Source organism: Branchiostoma belcheri, unplaced genomic scaffold, assembly GCF_001625305.1.
Source record: "Branchiostoma belcheri isolate BF01 breed outbred unplaced genomic scaffold, Haploidv18h27 scaffold149, whole genome shotgun sequence".
Taxonomy (NCBI): Eukaryota; Metazoa; Chordata; class Leptocardii; order Amphioxiformes; family Branchiostomatidae; genus Branchiostoma; species Branchiostoma belcheri.
The window spans coordinates 617519-634932 of NW_017802924.1; the positions used below are offsets into that span (position 1 = coordinate 617519).

Below are 17414 nucleotides of genomic sequence, written 5' to 3' on the forward strand. Positions count from 1 at the left end.
AAAGCAATAGCAACATATAATGGAACGACGGACACAAAGTTAACCAAATACTAAAGTGAGTAGACCAACGAAAGCAAATACCTGTACAGAAGATGGGAAGCTTGGAGAACTACTTAACTAAATTACTAACCTAACCGGTGCGGGAACAGACGTCGGGAAACAGAGAACAGCAGAGCAGAAGAACGATTTCGGGCGCGTCCCGCTATTAAATAGTGCGCACGGAAGGGCGGGGCAATATTTGCATGGCGGAGGCGTGGTCAGGCTTTGACCAATGACGCGTCTGGGTCACGTGCTCTCACCACGTGACCCCAGACCGTATAACGCAGTGATTGGCCTGTTACATTGTATTAACTAGTCTCTGTATATTATTATCTAAGTCCATGTCGACCAAACATAAGACTAAGTTGTGAGAAAACTGCGTTTTGAAAGCACATGTTGTACACAGACTCGCAAAATCTCACGTAATCTAGCCATATAAGAAATCGTGGGCGTGAATAATTATGTTTAGGTCCCCGCCAATCACTATGATTGACAGCGCTTCCGGGCACGGTTCTGGACAGTCAGGCTGTGTCCCGTTCTGTGCCCGCTCAGGCACGGAATGGGACGGGCACAGTTTAGGACACAACAGCCATCGCGTGTCCAGAACTGTGCGCGACCTGAGGCACGGTTCTGGACAAACACTTTGTTTATCTACAAGTTGATTTGCTCTAGTCTGTCGTGGATACGCGTCAGGACTATCCAGATCCGTGCCTGGGGTTGGTGGATACTGAAAAAAAAAAAGCCTAAAAACACCCTAAAAATACCCCCCAAACCCAAACCTCTTCTTGGAGAGTAGGAGACAAAATGCAACTTGTAATGTAGCAAATGAAACTCCCCCTTTGGTTAAGGTTCCCTGCGTCAGCAAAATATGACGTCACAAATGAAACTTCCCCTGTGCTGGAGTTCCCTGAGTTGGCAAAACATTACGTCACTCGGTTTACGCCCTGTCCACGTGTAAGCGATTCAGAACCCAAATTGACCCTTTCGGCCTTATCTATGTAAATTAAGTTCATGTCTTAAGACGGAACCTGGACCGTGTGGTCAGTCTGGAGCCAGGTTGGACACCGCGGTCCGGAGGTCTGCACGTGGGCGGCGACACAGCGACACCATGGAGGTAAAAAAGAGACAGCGTAATTTTAGTCTGGTTTATTTTAGTTGTTACCGTCCCGGTAACCCACGCCCTCGGCCTGTACTGGTGAGTGTCTTTGCCCTTGTATCCCCGTAATGTAAATTGTCCCCTTTCGGAAACTTGTACTGAGGTAAATTGGCCCCTTTGCATACTTCAATAATTATTGTAAACTAAGGTGACCTGCAACGAATAAAACAGAGTTGGAGCGAGAATTGAACCTTGGCTTGGTGTGGTGAATATAACAGCCTGCTTTAAGGTGACAAGTTCTACTTCCTACACTGATAGTAATACGTTGCCCTTCCTTAGAAATGGTTTTATAAAACTCTCCATACACGCCCTTAAATTACCCATGATGCCCCTGACACGTGGGCGCCGCCATGTTGTGACCTGTGACCCGGCGCGTGGGACAGACAGTCAGAAGCAGCTCCGCTCACAAACCAAGGACAGAAGTCCTCTAAAAACTCCCGTATACATCACCAACCGGACCGACTCACAGGACTAACCCATGGCGCCCGTACCGAAGGTCCAGCCGGCGGCGGGGGACCAGCCCGCCGGGATCCGGGCCATCCTGCTCGGGCCGCCCGGTGCCGGGAAAGGCACTCAGGTAAGAAATTTCCACCTACCTGGAAATCTCCAAGCAGATGTTGTCTGGAACATCGTGGCTTTTCTGACTTCTCTGAGAGTATTTGGGGAGGTTGGCTGTTAGATTAGGGGTGAGGGGCTGTCAGAAAAGCCAGCTTCTACTAACATGGCCTAATATCTGCTGTTACTACCTGCAAACTGTATGTAACTTTACCAGCAAGACTTCTTTAGGATTTTTAAAAGGGTCACGAGATCTCTTGATAACAGTTAACGTCTTACAGATACTTTTACTGTGTGATACTTTTAGTTGAACTTCAGGCTACCGTCCCAAATTTGCCATGATGCTAGATCCTTTCAAGGAAGTCAACCCCATTTATTGCGAACGGATTCTTGGGTCATAATTCACAGGTTTTTCATTAATTTTTTGTTCAGCAGCAAGAAGTTTTCTTTACCACAATCTGTGTGTACTGCGATACTGCAATCAATAAAGGGGTTATGCATGGGGGGGCTACTATGTCATTTTTGGGAAGAATGTTTGGATCGACATTTAATATGATTTTCATTGACTTTCATATTGATGTCAAAGAGGTTACTATATCCAATGTGTACTTTGCTATAAACTGTGTAACGTTATTTTTTCTTCCAGGCTCCCAAGCTGGCAGAGAAGTACTGTGTATGTCACCTCGCCACAGGTAGGACAAGCTGAAGGAACAAAATACATTGTTTTTTGCGATGCCTCAGGGGCGGAGCCATTGGTATACTACTGCAATTGAGTGGAAAATATTTTAAGAATTCCACGAATGCACTCCCTAGGGAATTAAATTTTGTCAACAAGATAACTCAAGAATTGCTAGATGGATTGGTTTCATACTTGGTGGGTTGGTAGGGTGTGACTAAATCTAGAAATGATAAGATTTTGGGCCCCCGAGTGGCTTCCCTTGGTACTGCAGCGGAACTTCTGGTCTTCATATCTCGCGATCTGGACATGCCTGGGTCATGATGGTAGGTAGCTGCTTGGAGAGAAGTCATGCGAGTTATTAAGGCCCCCTGCAGGCTCTCACCTATGTGACTTGGTTCAGTGCACAAGTCTGAGAAACTGGTCTGTCCTTGTTAAGATGTGACGTTGTTGTGTTCAGGTGATATGCTTCGTGCTGTTGTTGCCTCTGGATCTGAGCTTGGGAAAAGGCTGAAGGAAACAATGGACCAAGGTGAGTAGGACATGTACAAATAATATATACATCTGTGTATTTTACGTACCTTTGATCAGTTTCTTCACAAGATGACTTTGGCAATGTGAATTTTCAGCAGCAGAATTTGTTATATTTAGGCCACACCAATTTGATTTCTTGGTTAACAGATTTTTGAAGAAAAATAATGGAGCGGGCGGGCGAAAAAAAATAGAAATAAAAGCAGGCCTAGGCATCCTGTTATGGCCCAAAATGGTACCATAGGAGCCATGAAGTCAACATAACATGCTGGTTCAAAATTTAAACACTGAATTTTGAACTTTTAATGATACCACTGCATTGAAAGATGGAATAACTGTAACAACTAGGAAGAAAAGTACTGTTTTCAACTGTTCAGGGCAAAAAATGAGCATTTTGCACTTTATTCTGAATTTTTATTTTTATTTGCAAATCAGACAAAAATGAAGCGGGCGAATCCGTTAACTAAATAAGGATTGTTATATCACTGCTCACAGGTAAACTGGTTAGTGATGAGATGGTTGTGGAGATGATTGACAACAACCTGGACAAACCTGAGTGTCAGAATGGCTTCCTGCTGGACGGCTTCCCTCGTACTGTCACTCAGGCAGAGAAGGTAGGACTCACACAGGGGGATGGATGGAAGGAATGGGTGAAGAAAGGCATGGCTGATTGAAGTGTGAATGAATGAATGATTGGGCATATTAAAAAAGAATTAAATGAACTAGTGAAAAACGAAATTTCCCAATGAACGATGGATTGAATGAATGAGTGTACCTGAAAGAGAAAAAATAGTACCTGTAGTAAGTGATTTGTTGCCTATGGCAGCTGTTTTTTTTTTTTATCTTGGGCCACACCGACTTAATTTTATGGATAACATCTTCTGACGACCCCCAAACTAGTGCGCGCTAGTGAATTAAAAAAAAAAATTCCGGCCCAAAATAAAAATGCTACTAAACCACAGGTATACTCTGTACAAAGCTGGTATCCTGAATTTTGCGGCAGTACTTAGCAACGTATACGACGCACATGCTGGCTTTTTGCGGAATTTATAAATCGGCACTGTGGGTATGTTCTGAGTTCTTGAGTCGTGGTGCCATCCCCCTAAGCTAGAGTTACCACCGGCTCTGTACTGTTGCTAACTACCCAGGCCTAGAGTGCACGCGCGGATGTCATCCATAAAATTAAGTCGGTGTGGCCTTGGTTTCCTTCTTTAAAACCTGCCTTTAATTTGTCAGTTTTTCATCTGGTAGCAAATTGAGTTTTGTTTGTTTGTTTGTTTATTCGATCTCCATTAGATTTACATGAAATGTTTTAGTTGTTTATCTATGTCTAAATTTTATATAAATAAGCAATAAGGATTTATTGATTTATAAAGCCTTAAAGGATATTAGGGCAAAGAACTGGCATGTTCTGTGCAATGTTGACCTGTACCCTTTGACCTGTGACCCAGCTGGATGACCTCCTGGACTCCAGGCAGTCCCAGCTGGACTCAGTAGTAGAGTTCGGGATTGACGACTCTTTATTGGTCAGGAGGATCTGTGGCAGGTAAGACTGGTCATGATTGGAAGTGTGCTTATTTCTTTGTTGTAAGTTTAGTCACTCGTCTAGTAAGAATATATTTCTATATTAGTGAATACAATGTACCAGTATTTATCCTACATTCCCGGCACTGGCACTAGCACTAGTCCCACAGTCTAACCACTAGTACACTGAGTCCCACAGTCTAACCACTAGTACACTGAGTCCCACAGTCTAACCACTAGTACACTGAGTCTCACAGTCTAACCACTAGTACACTGAGTCTCACAGTCTAACCACTAGTACACTGAGTCCCACAGTCTAACCACTAGTACACTGAGTCCCACAGTCTAACCACTAGTACACTGAGTCCCACAGTCTAACCACTAGTACACTGAGTCTCACAGTCTAACCACTAGTACACTGAGTCCCACAGTCTAACCACTAGTACACTGAGTCCCACAGTCTAACCACTAGTACACTGAGTCCCACAGTCTAACCACTAGTACACTGAGTCCCACAGTCTAACCACTAGTACACTGAGTCCCACAGTCTAACCACTAGTACACTGAGTCCCACAGTCTAACCACTAGTACACTGAGTCCCACAGTCTAACCACTAGTACACTGAGTCCCACAGTCTAACCACTAGTACATTGAGTCCCACAGTCTAACCACTAGTACATTGAGTCCCACAGTCTAACCACTAGTACACTGATTTTTTCAGGCTCATCCACAAGCCCAGTGGAAGATCGTACCATGAAGAGTTTAACCCTCCTAAGGTGGAGATGACTGATGATGTGAGTCCAGCATTTGTTCAGACTATTAACACTCTTTAGACTATGAACTGAAATGTACTCCTAAATTTACTTACATGTAGCACAATGTACTAGTACAATGTAGTTTTAGCAGAATTATTTCTTTTCACTGGTGACTCACAGCTTGACAAGAAATGCTTTTAAAGATTGGAATATCTGGTTGGGTAGTGTGAGTGTAGTAATTGGTCATTTGGTTCCTTTTTTTGACAAATGCTAAGACTGGGCTTAAATGCACTGCTTTTAATTGCCATGCACACTGTAACAGTGTAACAGTAAGGGGTTTATAGGCGCTACCAACTGATCTGGCAATCGGGTCTAGACCTTTTAGACCCTGTTCATACCAGACTTACATTTAGCGGTTTCAACCGGTTTTTCAAAAACCCGGCTAAAACCCTTAGCGTTCATACCAGACTTTTGATAACCGATTAATCGGCCATGACTGCAGTTTGAATAACCGTTCCTCCCGCTCTTCCGATTGTTGTCCTTGGCCTTCTTACTTGTATGCCGTCTTCAGTTTTTTTTTTTTTTACCTTACTGCGGCACTGATCCTTTATCTTCAAGAAATCAGCCTCCTCCAACATTTTTGTTTCGGTAGAGCCCTCGCCCCCCCCCCCAGCTTTTTCGAATTTGGCGACTCCTGCTCTCCAAACCTAAGTATCAGGAGCGTCTCGTCCGCCGACCAGGTTGCATATGCTGATTCCATCGCAAAATGAAGAGAAATCATGGAAAAACAGTGGAAACGAACTCAAGTTGGTCAAAACAACGCGATCTAAGAAGCTTGCAGGTCGCACTCGGTCAGGATGCTGACCCCGTGACCCCGAAATTATGACGCAAAAACCGGTTCAATAAACCCTTAGCGTTCAGACCAGGTTTTTCGGTGGAAAAACCCCACAAAAACCCTTCAAAAACCACCTCCCGAGGTGGTTTTTCAAAATCGGATTTAAACCCCTAAAAAACCGGTTAATTTGCGTTCACACCAGGTTAAATAAAAACCGGTTTTTGAAAAACCGGTTGAAACCGCTAAATATAAGTCTGGTATGAACAGGGTCTAAGCGGAGAGGTTAGAGTGCCTGTGGACTGGTGCCCGGGTTTGGTCGTGGGTTCGAACCCCGGCCCGGGACCAGTGGGGTTTTTACTGGCTCCTCCTGTTTCTTACAACATCAGCATCATTTCTTGTTTTATTTGACCAGTCTTTTCCTTCTGACATCTGTTTGCTTTTCAGTCATATCAAGGACATAATCTGTATAATGTCCTTGGTCATATGTATGCAACTCACTGACAGAGCCATGAAATGAAAAATGTAGTGTTCAGCAGAAAATGGGGTAAAACCAGGGGAAAAAAAGGTAAAATGGATAGCATGAAAGTTCATCTGTGTTGGTACAAGTCATTATGAAATAAAGACTAAGCTTTAACTTCCACACAAGAGCTCACAGACCTACCCTGAACAGAGACGGGGGGCGACACAAGTTATCTGGCACGTATGACCCGCTACTATGGTGACGTGTCTATGACGTCATGTTCCAAGAGTAGACGGGTCCATTCCGTGAACAAGGTTGATGGAGTCAACCGAAAATTTGGGTTAAGTCCCATTTCTGTAATCTAAGTGTTGGAAGTTAAAGCTTAGTCTTTATTTCATAGGTAAAATGGATGTTAATTTTGTTGTCAGGTGACTGGTGAACCGTTGATACGTCGGTCAGACGACAATGCTGCGACGCTGACCAAGCGACTGGAGGCGTATCACAACCAGACCAAACCACTGGTGGACTACTACCAGAGGAAGAACCTCCACGCCAAGGTGGACGCTGCACAGAGTCCAGACATCGTCTTCGCAAGCATCCAGGCAATTTTTGACCAGGCAACCAGTAAAGATAAAGTGCTGTTCATGTGAAAGTCACCAGGGGGCAGTGCTTCTTATAACATAGGGATGTAGCTGGTGGAACTTGATAACCATAATAAACAGTATACAATTGGTGGCAAAATAATTAAAATGTTACATGTCCATCTACAACTTTGGGACCCAACTGGAATAGCACAAATTATGGTGTTATGCCTCATAGAAATGTCAGACAAAATTGTGTCAATTTTTAAATATTGAAAATGAAATACACAAACTTAAAAGACAAAGCTGTTAAGTACAAGTAAAAAAAAGTACAAAAACTGGCCATATTTCTACATGTTTAACAGTTGTACAATGATTGGTTTCTCTACAATGTCTGTCATATATACTAGGACACAGTAATACATGTACATGTACAAAATGTATCTCCAAGTAAATGCTAGCTTGAGAGATTGAAACATTTTTTTGATGCACTCTAAAAAGTTTGAAATGCAAAGTGACCAGTGTTGACCATTTCTGTCTCAGGTAACCATTGTCTGATGTCTACAGTCTCATTGTTCCAGTCTAACTCTGGAACTCCCCATTCCCTCTTAAATGTAGAATATGTCATGGTGCAATAGTGGACTTGGGGCTTTAGAAATAGCCAGGATTTCTTTCTAAAGCCTTTTCAGCTTTAGTAATTGTTCTCTCAGTCACTTCCTGCCAAAAACAACTGTCAGCGTCGCACATACTCTGTACATCTTTTAATGACGCCACATAACGAGTTATAAACACTTTTGGCAGGGAAACGACCGAAAGAGATTACGAAAGTTCTGTTATTTCAAGGAGGTTCAATACAATATTTTAAACCTCCTTGGTTATTTACAAAGGAATTATCACAATAGAATAAGGTGAAAATTATTTTTCTCTTATACACATGACTATAGGTTAACAATAAAGAGTATTATTTGGTGTCAACACTTGCTTCTTGTTAAATTTATTATTTAACCCCCATGTGAAGGGACAGTAGTGTTTAGAGTAGACTGACCCAGAACAGGCACTGAACAAGACTGAGAGGGGTGAAGGAGGCCATATACATCAGGGCCCATCAGTCTACTGAGGAAGACCAGAGTGACTGGTCCAAAGCTCTAGGTAAGAGAACTTTTTTGTGTTGGACCAAAAGTTTTAACTCTAAACATGTAACTACCAACACATGAACTTTCGTGATAGAAGGGACAGTAGGTGAAAAACAGCTGATGTGTAGAGCATTACACATATTTAAGGTATGTCACTTGGGTGGTTATGAGGTTAGCTACGGGTGTTTCGGCTCCTGTAAGAACTACAGTACCCGTATCACACAGCCTTTCAAAAGTTCCATAGAACTATGTAAGAGGTGCTAGTGTCACGGAAATGAAAAGAAACCTACAGTGGACCTCACTGGAAGACAGAAGAAAGATGTCTAGACTATGCATGATGTACAAAATGACTAATAAACTGGTGGATGTCCCAACTACTAAGTACCTAATACCAGCCCAGAAGAGAACAAGAAATAGCCACGCATTCAAGTACCAGAGTTATCAACCAAGGATTGAGGTGTTCAAGAATTCATTCTTTCCTAGAACTATCGCAGAGTGGAACTCACTGTCACCAAGTACAGTAGGGGCATTGTCAATAGATAGCTTTAAACAATGTCTAGAGCTAGAAGTTCAAGGGTTAGGTGTAACAAGTCGATCGGTGTAATATAGCCAGCTGCCGCCGCGCCGCGTGCCTGCGAAGCTGGTGTGTTACGCCGAAAGGCGGTTATACCGGCTATACAGATACAGATACAGAATAAATCAAGTGCACGTTGCATGCACTGGTTTTGAAAATTTGCTTACCATGTATTACATGTATTCGCACTTTGGAATTGATGTTACTGGTATAAAAATTTTATGTTTAGGGACACCAAATTTTGGCACATTTCATATTGAATTCTGTGTTTTCTCAAATGGGAATGACATAAAATACAACACGGTGTATTCCACATCACCCTCAGCTCTTCTGCTGGTAGGGCATAACATATTAATTTTACAGAGATAGAATAAGTGCAACTACAAAAGCAAAGAGAATACACAAGAGTATGACACAATACAGTAAACAATTTCATACTGCACTTTTAATCTTTAAGTAATTTCAACATCATCCAACAACTTTTCTCAGAAAAATGATATAATACAACCAGAGACACCTAGTATGCAAAAATACAACTGATCATTGTAAGTGGCTTGATCCTGATGGCTATGGAAATAAATAATCTTGATTTTAATCTAACATTTAAATACTATTACATACAACATTGTCAGTGGAAGTACATGTATGTACAAGCATCAGAATACATATTCATGGCCAAAATTTGTCAATAAGTAATTGTCCTTGGTTCCTTATGGCTGGATCAAAAATGCATACATTAGGTTAAAAACATTAAATCAGAAGCATTTCAAATACATGTACATGGTAAAAATCACATGAAACACAGAATTTTATAGGATGTAAAATGGACAAAATTAGGCTGTTCTCTATAGAAGTAATTAAAAGAATATCAGGTTTAAGGTTTTTCTTGGTAATTAAAAGTTATATTTCTTGTTAAATATTCATTTCAAATATTCCAGTGCAAAAACTGTTGAAAGGCTCTCGGATGATTTGATGATTGCTTAGATGGGTTCCAGGAATTGTGTCATCATAAAATGTGATTACCATAATGCCAGCCAATCACAGTGCAGATGTAAGAAATCATGTAAGCTCATTGGCTAAAACACTTAATGGGATTTTCAGTCAAAATTGAGTCTGTTTTACTGAATGATGTTGCACTTCAGCAAAAAGGGTGCCTCTGTTATTACAGAAAAGGTATAATGGTGATGTTAATTTCATTAACCAGTCATTTGGGCTTTTAACTGCAGTAAAAGTGACACAAATTAGGCCACACCAATTTAATTTGTTGATTCTCAGATGCGCCTCTTCATTTTTTTCTGATTTGCAAAAAAAAAAAAAAATTCTGTTTCTGACGCAACTCAAAAATGCTCATGTTTGCCTGCAACAGTTGAGGAAAGTCCTTTTCTTCCTAGTTGTTACAGTTTTTTCATCTATCAATGCAGTGGTTTGATTAAAATGTCAAAGTTTGTTCTTTAAATATCAACCCAGCCTTTTGTGTTGAGTTCATATCTCCTATCGTAGCATTTGGGGCTATAATAGGAAGCCTAGACCTGTTTTATTTCTATTTTTTTCCCAGCCTGTTGCTTCATATTTTTTCTGAAAAAGTCCGAGAACCAACAAATTAAATTGGTGTGGCCTTACAGTAAAATACTGCCTTTTTTCTACATAAGATTGGAGGCACTTCCCTTGGGTCCCTCACCACAGTTTAGGCCTGATTATGAAAGAATGAACATTAACAAGGCACAGTCCAGATTCTATATCATACATAGTACTCTTACAGTAGAAGGCATAGTAACTGACTGGTAGGAATTCTATCATACACGTACAGCTATTCTGGGATACCAAACCATTACACAAGGACCAGATCCTCCCCTATAGTTTTGTATATCTCCATCAAAAATACACTCTTAATAAACCAAGGGAATTGCTACACAACTATGTCCAATGTTTTCACATACACAGCAACCAAAAGAAAGGTTTTGAATACTTTTGAATACCAAATCTTGCACCTGGTTGATGTCTTGTTGATGAACCCCTGATTTAGATTTTTTGGTTATCCCAAGTCACCCTTTTCCTTAAATCTTGATTTCCTTTTTTTAAAATACTGATTAAGGCCCAACTCGTTATCTTTAAGTACAAGCAGATATCCTGTAGATCATGTATCATATGGCAGTGAGATAGGTACAACTCTATGAGAATAAATTGTTTTCTAACCGATTATTAGACTGACGTTTGTGCTTGTTGTTTGTTGCATTGCTAAAATTTATGTCTTTTCCAGAAAGACGCCATCTAATATTAAGTTTAATCTTAAGGCCAGTCATGATTTTGTATCTTTGTCTCAAAAGTAGTGGCAAAAATAAAATTGTAAAATATATTTGAGATTACAAAGAATAAGAAGGAAGACAATCTCCAACTACATTCAGGTACGAGAGAAGCTTAATTAACACAATTTTAACACTGAAAATCATACAGCCTTTTGAGGCATGATTTTTGGTCACACAATTAAGTACACTGGCAAGGTCTCAAAATGTACAAAAGTCATGCTTATCAATGTGTACAGTCAAACCTCTGCTTTGCTATTAGGGACACATATCATGATCATGATCATCTGCATTCATACAATACATTTATTAACATTTACAATATTTCAAGATCAACAACAAACTACAAAAGGCACCTACAGTTATACATTTTGTACAAGACAATTTCAGGGCTGCACCCATTTGATTTCTTTGTTCTTTGTTTTTTTAATATCATATAAAACTGGGTATTAGTATTTTAAACACTTGCATTAAATTTTGTATTAAAAAATAATTCAAAAAGGAAAACTCATTTTAGCAAACATACAACATTAGGCACTTCCTGATTGGTCCATAGGAATCATGTGACTCCAAGGGAGGAGGGTATGTGCAGCATGTTGGCATAATTCGAACGCACTGCACCTGCGCAAAACCCGTAATGTATTGTGCATAGCACTTCGGCAGAATGTCTCATATAAGGTGGTATTCGCATATATAAGGCTAACCTCCCGTCTGTAGTTTCCAAATGTTATGTGGAAAAAGATATCTTCTGCAACAGGGAAAATTCTGATGCAATGTTGACCAAAAATTTAACGAAAACCGTGAAAATACAGGGTTCTGCGCAGGCGCAGTACGTTCTGCTGACGTGCTGGTACATGTATGTGCAGGCATGTCGGCAGGACATATATAACGTTCCATCTGCATGAAAACTGGATTTTTTACAAAGTATTTTGCTGGATGTTTCGTCAATGTAACATCAGAATTTGGCCCATTGTAGACCATATTTTCTGCGACATAACATCTGCAAACTATAGAGATGATGTCATCCTTAAATACACAAATGGCAACAATAACTGAGACGTTCTGCCGAAGTGCTATGCACAATACATTAGAGACGTGTAGTGCATTCTGCTTTAGGCACTTCCTGATTGGTCTAGAAGAATCATGTGACTCCAAGGAAGAAGGGTACGTGCACAACTTATGGCTCAATTGAAAGATGCAACAAAAACTATAAAAAAATCAATAAAGTAATGTAAAAAAAAGATCATTGGATGGTTTCTTTGGGCAAAATAAAAATGGACAAGAAAAATCTGAGAACCAATAGACCAAAGGATGCAGCAGTCTTTTGACAAGACTGGAAACAGCATCAAATCTTTTGTTTGATTTGAAGGCAACATTCATGTCAATATAAACATCCACGTCTAGTTTACAGCAACAAGAACAGAAAACATACAGAAATGGTTTTTCTTTTCCCCAGTTTTGGAGGTGCCTCTCCACTGTGGTATCACGACACCGCAGAATGTTTTGTTTTGACTCTGAACAAATCTGAAACATCGCAAAAACCTCCTTATTTTCACTTTTAACACAAAATTAAATCCCTCCTTACAGTACCTCAAAGCAGATTACATGTACTAGAAGTAGAAGGCAACTTGTTGAGACCTGTCTATTGGGGTTTTAAACATTTCATAAAAATTGATGGTTATTTGTTCTTTTTTTTTAAATTGTAAGGCCACACCAATTTAATTTCTTGGTTAACGGATTCGCCCGCTTCATTTTTTTCTGATTTGCAAAAAAAAAAAACAAATTCAGAATCAAGTGCAAAATGCTCATAGTTTGCCCTGAACAGTTGAAAACAGGCCTTTTCTTCCTAGTTGTTACAGTTATTCTATCTTTCAATGCAATGGTATCATTAAAAGTTCAAAATTCATTGTTTAAATTTTGAACCAGCCTGGTGTGTTGACTTCATGGCTTCTATCGTACCATTTTGGGCCATAATAGGATGCCTAGGCCTGTTTTTATTTTTTCTGCCCGCCCGCTCCATTATTTTACTAGAAAAATCCGTTAACCAAGAAATTAAATTGGTGTGGCCTAAATGTGTAACTTTAATGTACATATTAGAAACATGATAACTGCTTGATATGTTTTAGTCCTTTTTGATTTGTATTAACTGCTAAATGATATTGTATTCATTGACGATTATTCAGTTGTGATCTTTGCTTGACTGTCCAAAAAGACAATATACCACATGTACAGAACATTGTCATAAGACGACTTTTAATTCTTCAATCATTATGTTAGCTTTAAATTAATGAAAATGTATTACAAAATAAACTGTATATAATTTAACATCAAGGCAGATTACTTTAAATTTGAACACAAATTTCGTCTTATGATGACATTCAGTACATTTACTAAAGACAGAAGTTCAAACCAAAAGACAAACTTGAATCTAGTATATACTAGGTAGTCAGGAAGGACACTTAATGAGTTTTTGGTTTGATGACCCATTTCGCATGTGGGTTGACCTTCACTAAGGTCGCTATGTTGGTGTCCATGTCCAAACATCGTTCACCTGTCAACAAGACATGAGCAAAGTGTGAGAAAACTTTCAAGTAAAACAACAAACACAACATCAGCTAAGAACTATACCAGACTAATAAGAACAATTAATAAGAACTTACAAGAACTGTACATGTATGTCACTAACATTTTGAACAATATACACTTTTTATATCATAAAAACAACATAGTATCACAATACAAAGCAAAGAGAACAAAAGGCATTCAATTTGATAAATACAATATAATGCACAATGTAGCACAATTTACGTAACATGTATTGGCATGTTCAGCTTATAAATTTGCAACTGAATGGGCCTATTTTGGGTAGATAGAAGTGATAGTGTCAAACCTCTGTAAACATTGTAAAAGAGCTGAACAGTCTTATCGAGAAGAGTTTGTTTGTTTGTTTTTTTATTTTTTTAACCAGGAAATGTATGTTTGCGTTTTTCAAAGATTCCTGGGGTGTGGGGTAACTAGGTGTTATGTGAGCCACAGCTACATGTATATAAGCCTCATTGCACTGTCAGCTACAATGTAACAAATAATTCTATGCTTTGTCCTATAAGCATTATGATTCATGTTCAAACAAAGAAGATTTAGACCATTGACAGGTGGCCAAAAGCTGATTTGGATCCTGAGGCTACATGAATTTAAAACTAGAGAAGTAACATTTGCAAAGCAAATGCATAATGTTTCCCTTCGGACATGGTCTACCCTCAGGCTGTTAATTCTTACTAGTATATGGTGATAGGAGCAGAGCAGACCATGAAATTGCAACATTATGTAACCCAACACCAGTCACCATGGTGACAGACATCAACAAATCATGTCATTGGTCAGGTCATACTTTATTAGGTCACTATTTGGAGAAGAAGAAGAAGAAGAGGAAGAAACCGAGCAGAAACAATATGTTTTCCTTCGGTAAACATAAATATTGGTGTGAAAAAGTTTGTGGTACGTACCAATGTTTCCACCTCTCTCGTACAGGTACGTGTTGTTTCTGGCGTACACAGCGGAGTGTGGCGGGTTGATACAGCCTGGCGGTGCATTCCCAGGCTCGTGTGAACTGAGAAATGTGAATAAGTGAAATTATCTTAGTAAAAGGTTGAACTTTATTCCAACACACAATTGTACAGGGATCAAATTTTCAGCGACCACTGTCGCCTTCATCAGGATAATTAATGACCAATCACTTCACAACGTGATCTTGCGAGAGTTACGGTTTACAAACACGTGACCTTATTCACACAAGATTGTACTGATATGTGACGTAAGCAATTGATCAAATTGCTTACGTCAAGTGAAATTATCCATACAGGACAGAAAAACTGGACATCCTGTTGCAGTACCAAGGAAAGTCACTAGGGGCTCTTCACAAATACATGTAGACTCATTATTACTGCCCAAGACTTTTTAGTCCTATTGTAATGTCCTCACAGAATGTAATCAGTGTTCTAGCCAGCCTGAAATTGTTATCTGTCATTTCAATTTCATTTCACATACGGGTACTGTAACATCATGTCAACCTGGAAAATGTGGAAATCTTGACCCTGAAACACTATTTCCTGCAAATTTTGCTGGTAGACCAAAATTTAATGACAAGTTTCTTTGGGTGAAAATTACACAAGCCTAGGACTTCAGCTTGACACCCCAATTATTGTCTGTCACAGCTGACTGAAGTTAGGTAAAAATTTTTGTCCACCATGAAATTCTGTCAACAGAATGACAGACGCTGACTTGAACACTGGATAATACATTATAATAGTGCACGGAGATAAGATGTAGTTGTAGTAGTAGTAATCCATTCTTTATTACCTTCGCCAAGAAGGTTATGTTTTCAGTAGCGTTTGTCCGTCTGTGAACAGCATAACTCAAGAAGCTTAGTATGCATGCATTGTCATGAAACTTGGTAGGTGGGTAGGTCTTAATGAGACCTAGAAATGATTAGATTTTGGGCCCCCTGGCGGCTTTTGTTGGTACTGCAGCAGAACTTCCGGTTTTGATATCTCGTGATCTGGACATGCTAGGGTCACGAATTTTGGTTGGTAGATAGCTCTAGGGGTAGGGAAGATGTGACATGAGTTTAGACCCCCTAGCGGCTTTTTCTGGAACTGCAGGAACGATTCTTGAAAAATCTCCGAAGGTTGATAACTCAAGAACCGGTTGACGGATTGTCATGATTTTTGGTATGTAGGTAGCTGAAGTGATGCTTGACATAATCAGATGACAATTATGCAAATCAGGTGCTAATTTGCATAATTAATGCGGAAATTCTATAAACCTACTTCATTCGATAATAGGACTATGAAACACTTGTGACATGTAATTGAGATCTAGAAAAACATCTGAGGATATAAATTATGTAAATGAAGACATAATTTGCATAATTAATGGGGAATCGTTATAATTTCATAGTTGTAATTGCTGGGAATTTCATACTTGCCGCATTTGGAAGTTAAGTGAAGGTGGACATCAATGAAGATAATTTATTCACATTATGACCTCATTTGCATAATTTATGAGGAAGTGCTAGAATAGCCTATTTTGTTAAGATAAGGCTGTCATTGGGTGGAGAATATGATCAAATGATGTAATCCATGCTAATGACGCTCTTATTGCGAAATCAATTATTAAAATTGTATAATCCGTCAACCGCAAGGGTTAACATCATTTGGCGAAGGTATGAGATCGTGGAACTCTTGTTCTCAATATGCTTGTTCGGTCATACGACCGCTTTTCGACAAGGTCGAGAAGGGTGAGGGGGGGGGGGGGGTCACGGATTTCCAAGATAAACAAAAAAAATTTAATACATAATAAAAAGTACACATGTAAATAAATTGTCCATCATCAGTCTGTGTGGGGTCGTGTGGCACAATGGCAGCGTGCGCGACTTGGAATCAAGAGGTCTCGGGTTCTAGTCCTGACATGCCACCGATCTTGTGCCCTTGGGAAAGGCACTTTACACGACTTTCCCCACATGCACTAGACTCAAGTGAAAATGAGTATTGTCTGTCCATTATTCGTTTCTATGTGCGGGACACAACACCAGCAACAGCTCCCTCCGTTTCCGCGTGTATTGCATCGTTGCAATTTCAATAATAAAAGTCTGTGTGCGTAGATAGAAGCTTAAAAGCAACTACAGTACTTTAAAGAAAACTTCAGCTCACTTTTCTTGGCTAGCAGATCTTCCTCTGAACCTTCTGACGACATCTCCTGCTGTCAGCTGTGGGTCCAGGTCCAGAACCATGGCTGTCTTAGGCAGGTCCGGAGCCTCCACACGTATCACACCTTCAGGCAACAGATCCTACAAACAACAGACAGACTGCTCGTACACTCACATCTAGATACTAGTAGTCAAACCTGATCAACTGCCACCTCATCAAATGGCCACCAGATTTTTTCAGATCGCAATTTTGTTTGGAGTAAGGCCACACCGATTTAATTTTACGGATGACATCCTCAGAAGACCCCCAAATAAAAATGCTACTAAAACACATGAATACAAAGCTGGCATTGTGAATTCGCGACGTATATGACAAGGCGATACATGCTGGCTTTTTTGTGGAATTTATGAATTGGTACAGTACTTACGTATGTACTGAGTTCTAGAGTGTTGGGGCTTTGAATTCGATAGCCTCCGTATTGTCGCTAACTGCATGTACCATGGAGTATCCAGGCCTAGAGCCAGGCCAGAGCCTCGGTGGACGTGATTTCTTTTTTTTTGAGGGCGACAGGTGAAAATCAATGCGCGCGC

The 17414-nt window shown here is 40.0% G+C and overlaps 2 protein-coding genes across 2 annotated transcripts in view; one reads left to right on the plus strand and one right to left on the minus strand.

Moving 5' to 3' along the window:
* The first annotated feature begins 1542 nt into the window (after positions 1-1542).
* On the plus strand, positions 1543-7540 carry LOC109465151 (adenylate kinase 2, mitochondrial-like). Its single transcript, XM_019762300.1, has 7 exons — positions 1543-1772; positions 2397-2442; positions 2887-2958; positions 3453-3571; positions 4409-4503; positions 5203-5275; positions 6960-7540. The coding sequence occupies exons 1-7, from the start codon at positions 1674-1676 to the stop codon at positions 7179-7181; spliced, it is 726 nt and encodes a 241-aa protein (XP_019617859.1). The 5' UTR covers positions 1543-1673; the 3' UTR covers positions 7182-7540.
* Positions 7541-13409: 5869 nt separating this feature from the next.
* The window catches only part of LOC109465134 (rho GTPase-activating protein 18-like), a gene marked incomplete at its 5' end in the record, with an annotated part of 26689 nt that continues 22684 nt past the window's right edge, over positions 13410-17414 (minus strand). The window contains 3 exons of the mRNA XM_019762276.1: positions 13410-13670; positions 14623-14726; positions 16828-16964. Of these exons, the coding sequence (XP_019617835.1) occupies positions 13579-13670; positions 14623-14726; positions 16828-16964 (333 nt within the window). The remainder of the gene's footprint in view (positions 13671-14622; positions 14727-16827; positions 16965-17414) is intronic.

Bases quoted from the DNA above. Each gene is read 5' to 3' on its own strand.
- LOC109465151 (XM_019762300.1), top strand. From the start codon at position 1,674: ATGGCGCCCGTACCGAAGGTCCAGCCGGCGGCGGGGGACCAGCCCGCC. The intron at 3,572-4,408 runs GTAGGACTCACA...CCTGTGACCCAG, and splicing joins CTGTCACTCAGGCAGAGAAG to CTGGATGACCTCCTGGACTC. The intron at 5,276-6,959 runs GTGAGTCCAGCA...TTTTGTTGTCAG, and splicing joins AGGTGGAGATGACTGATGAT to GTGACTGGTGAACCGTTGAT.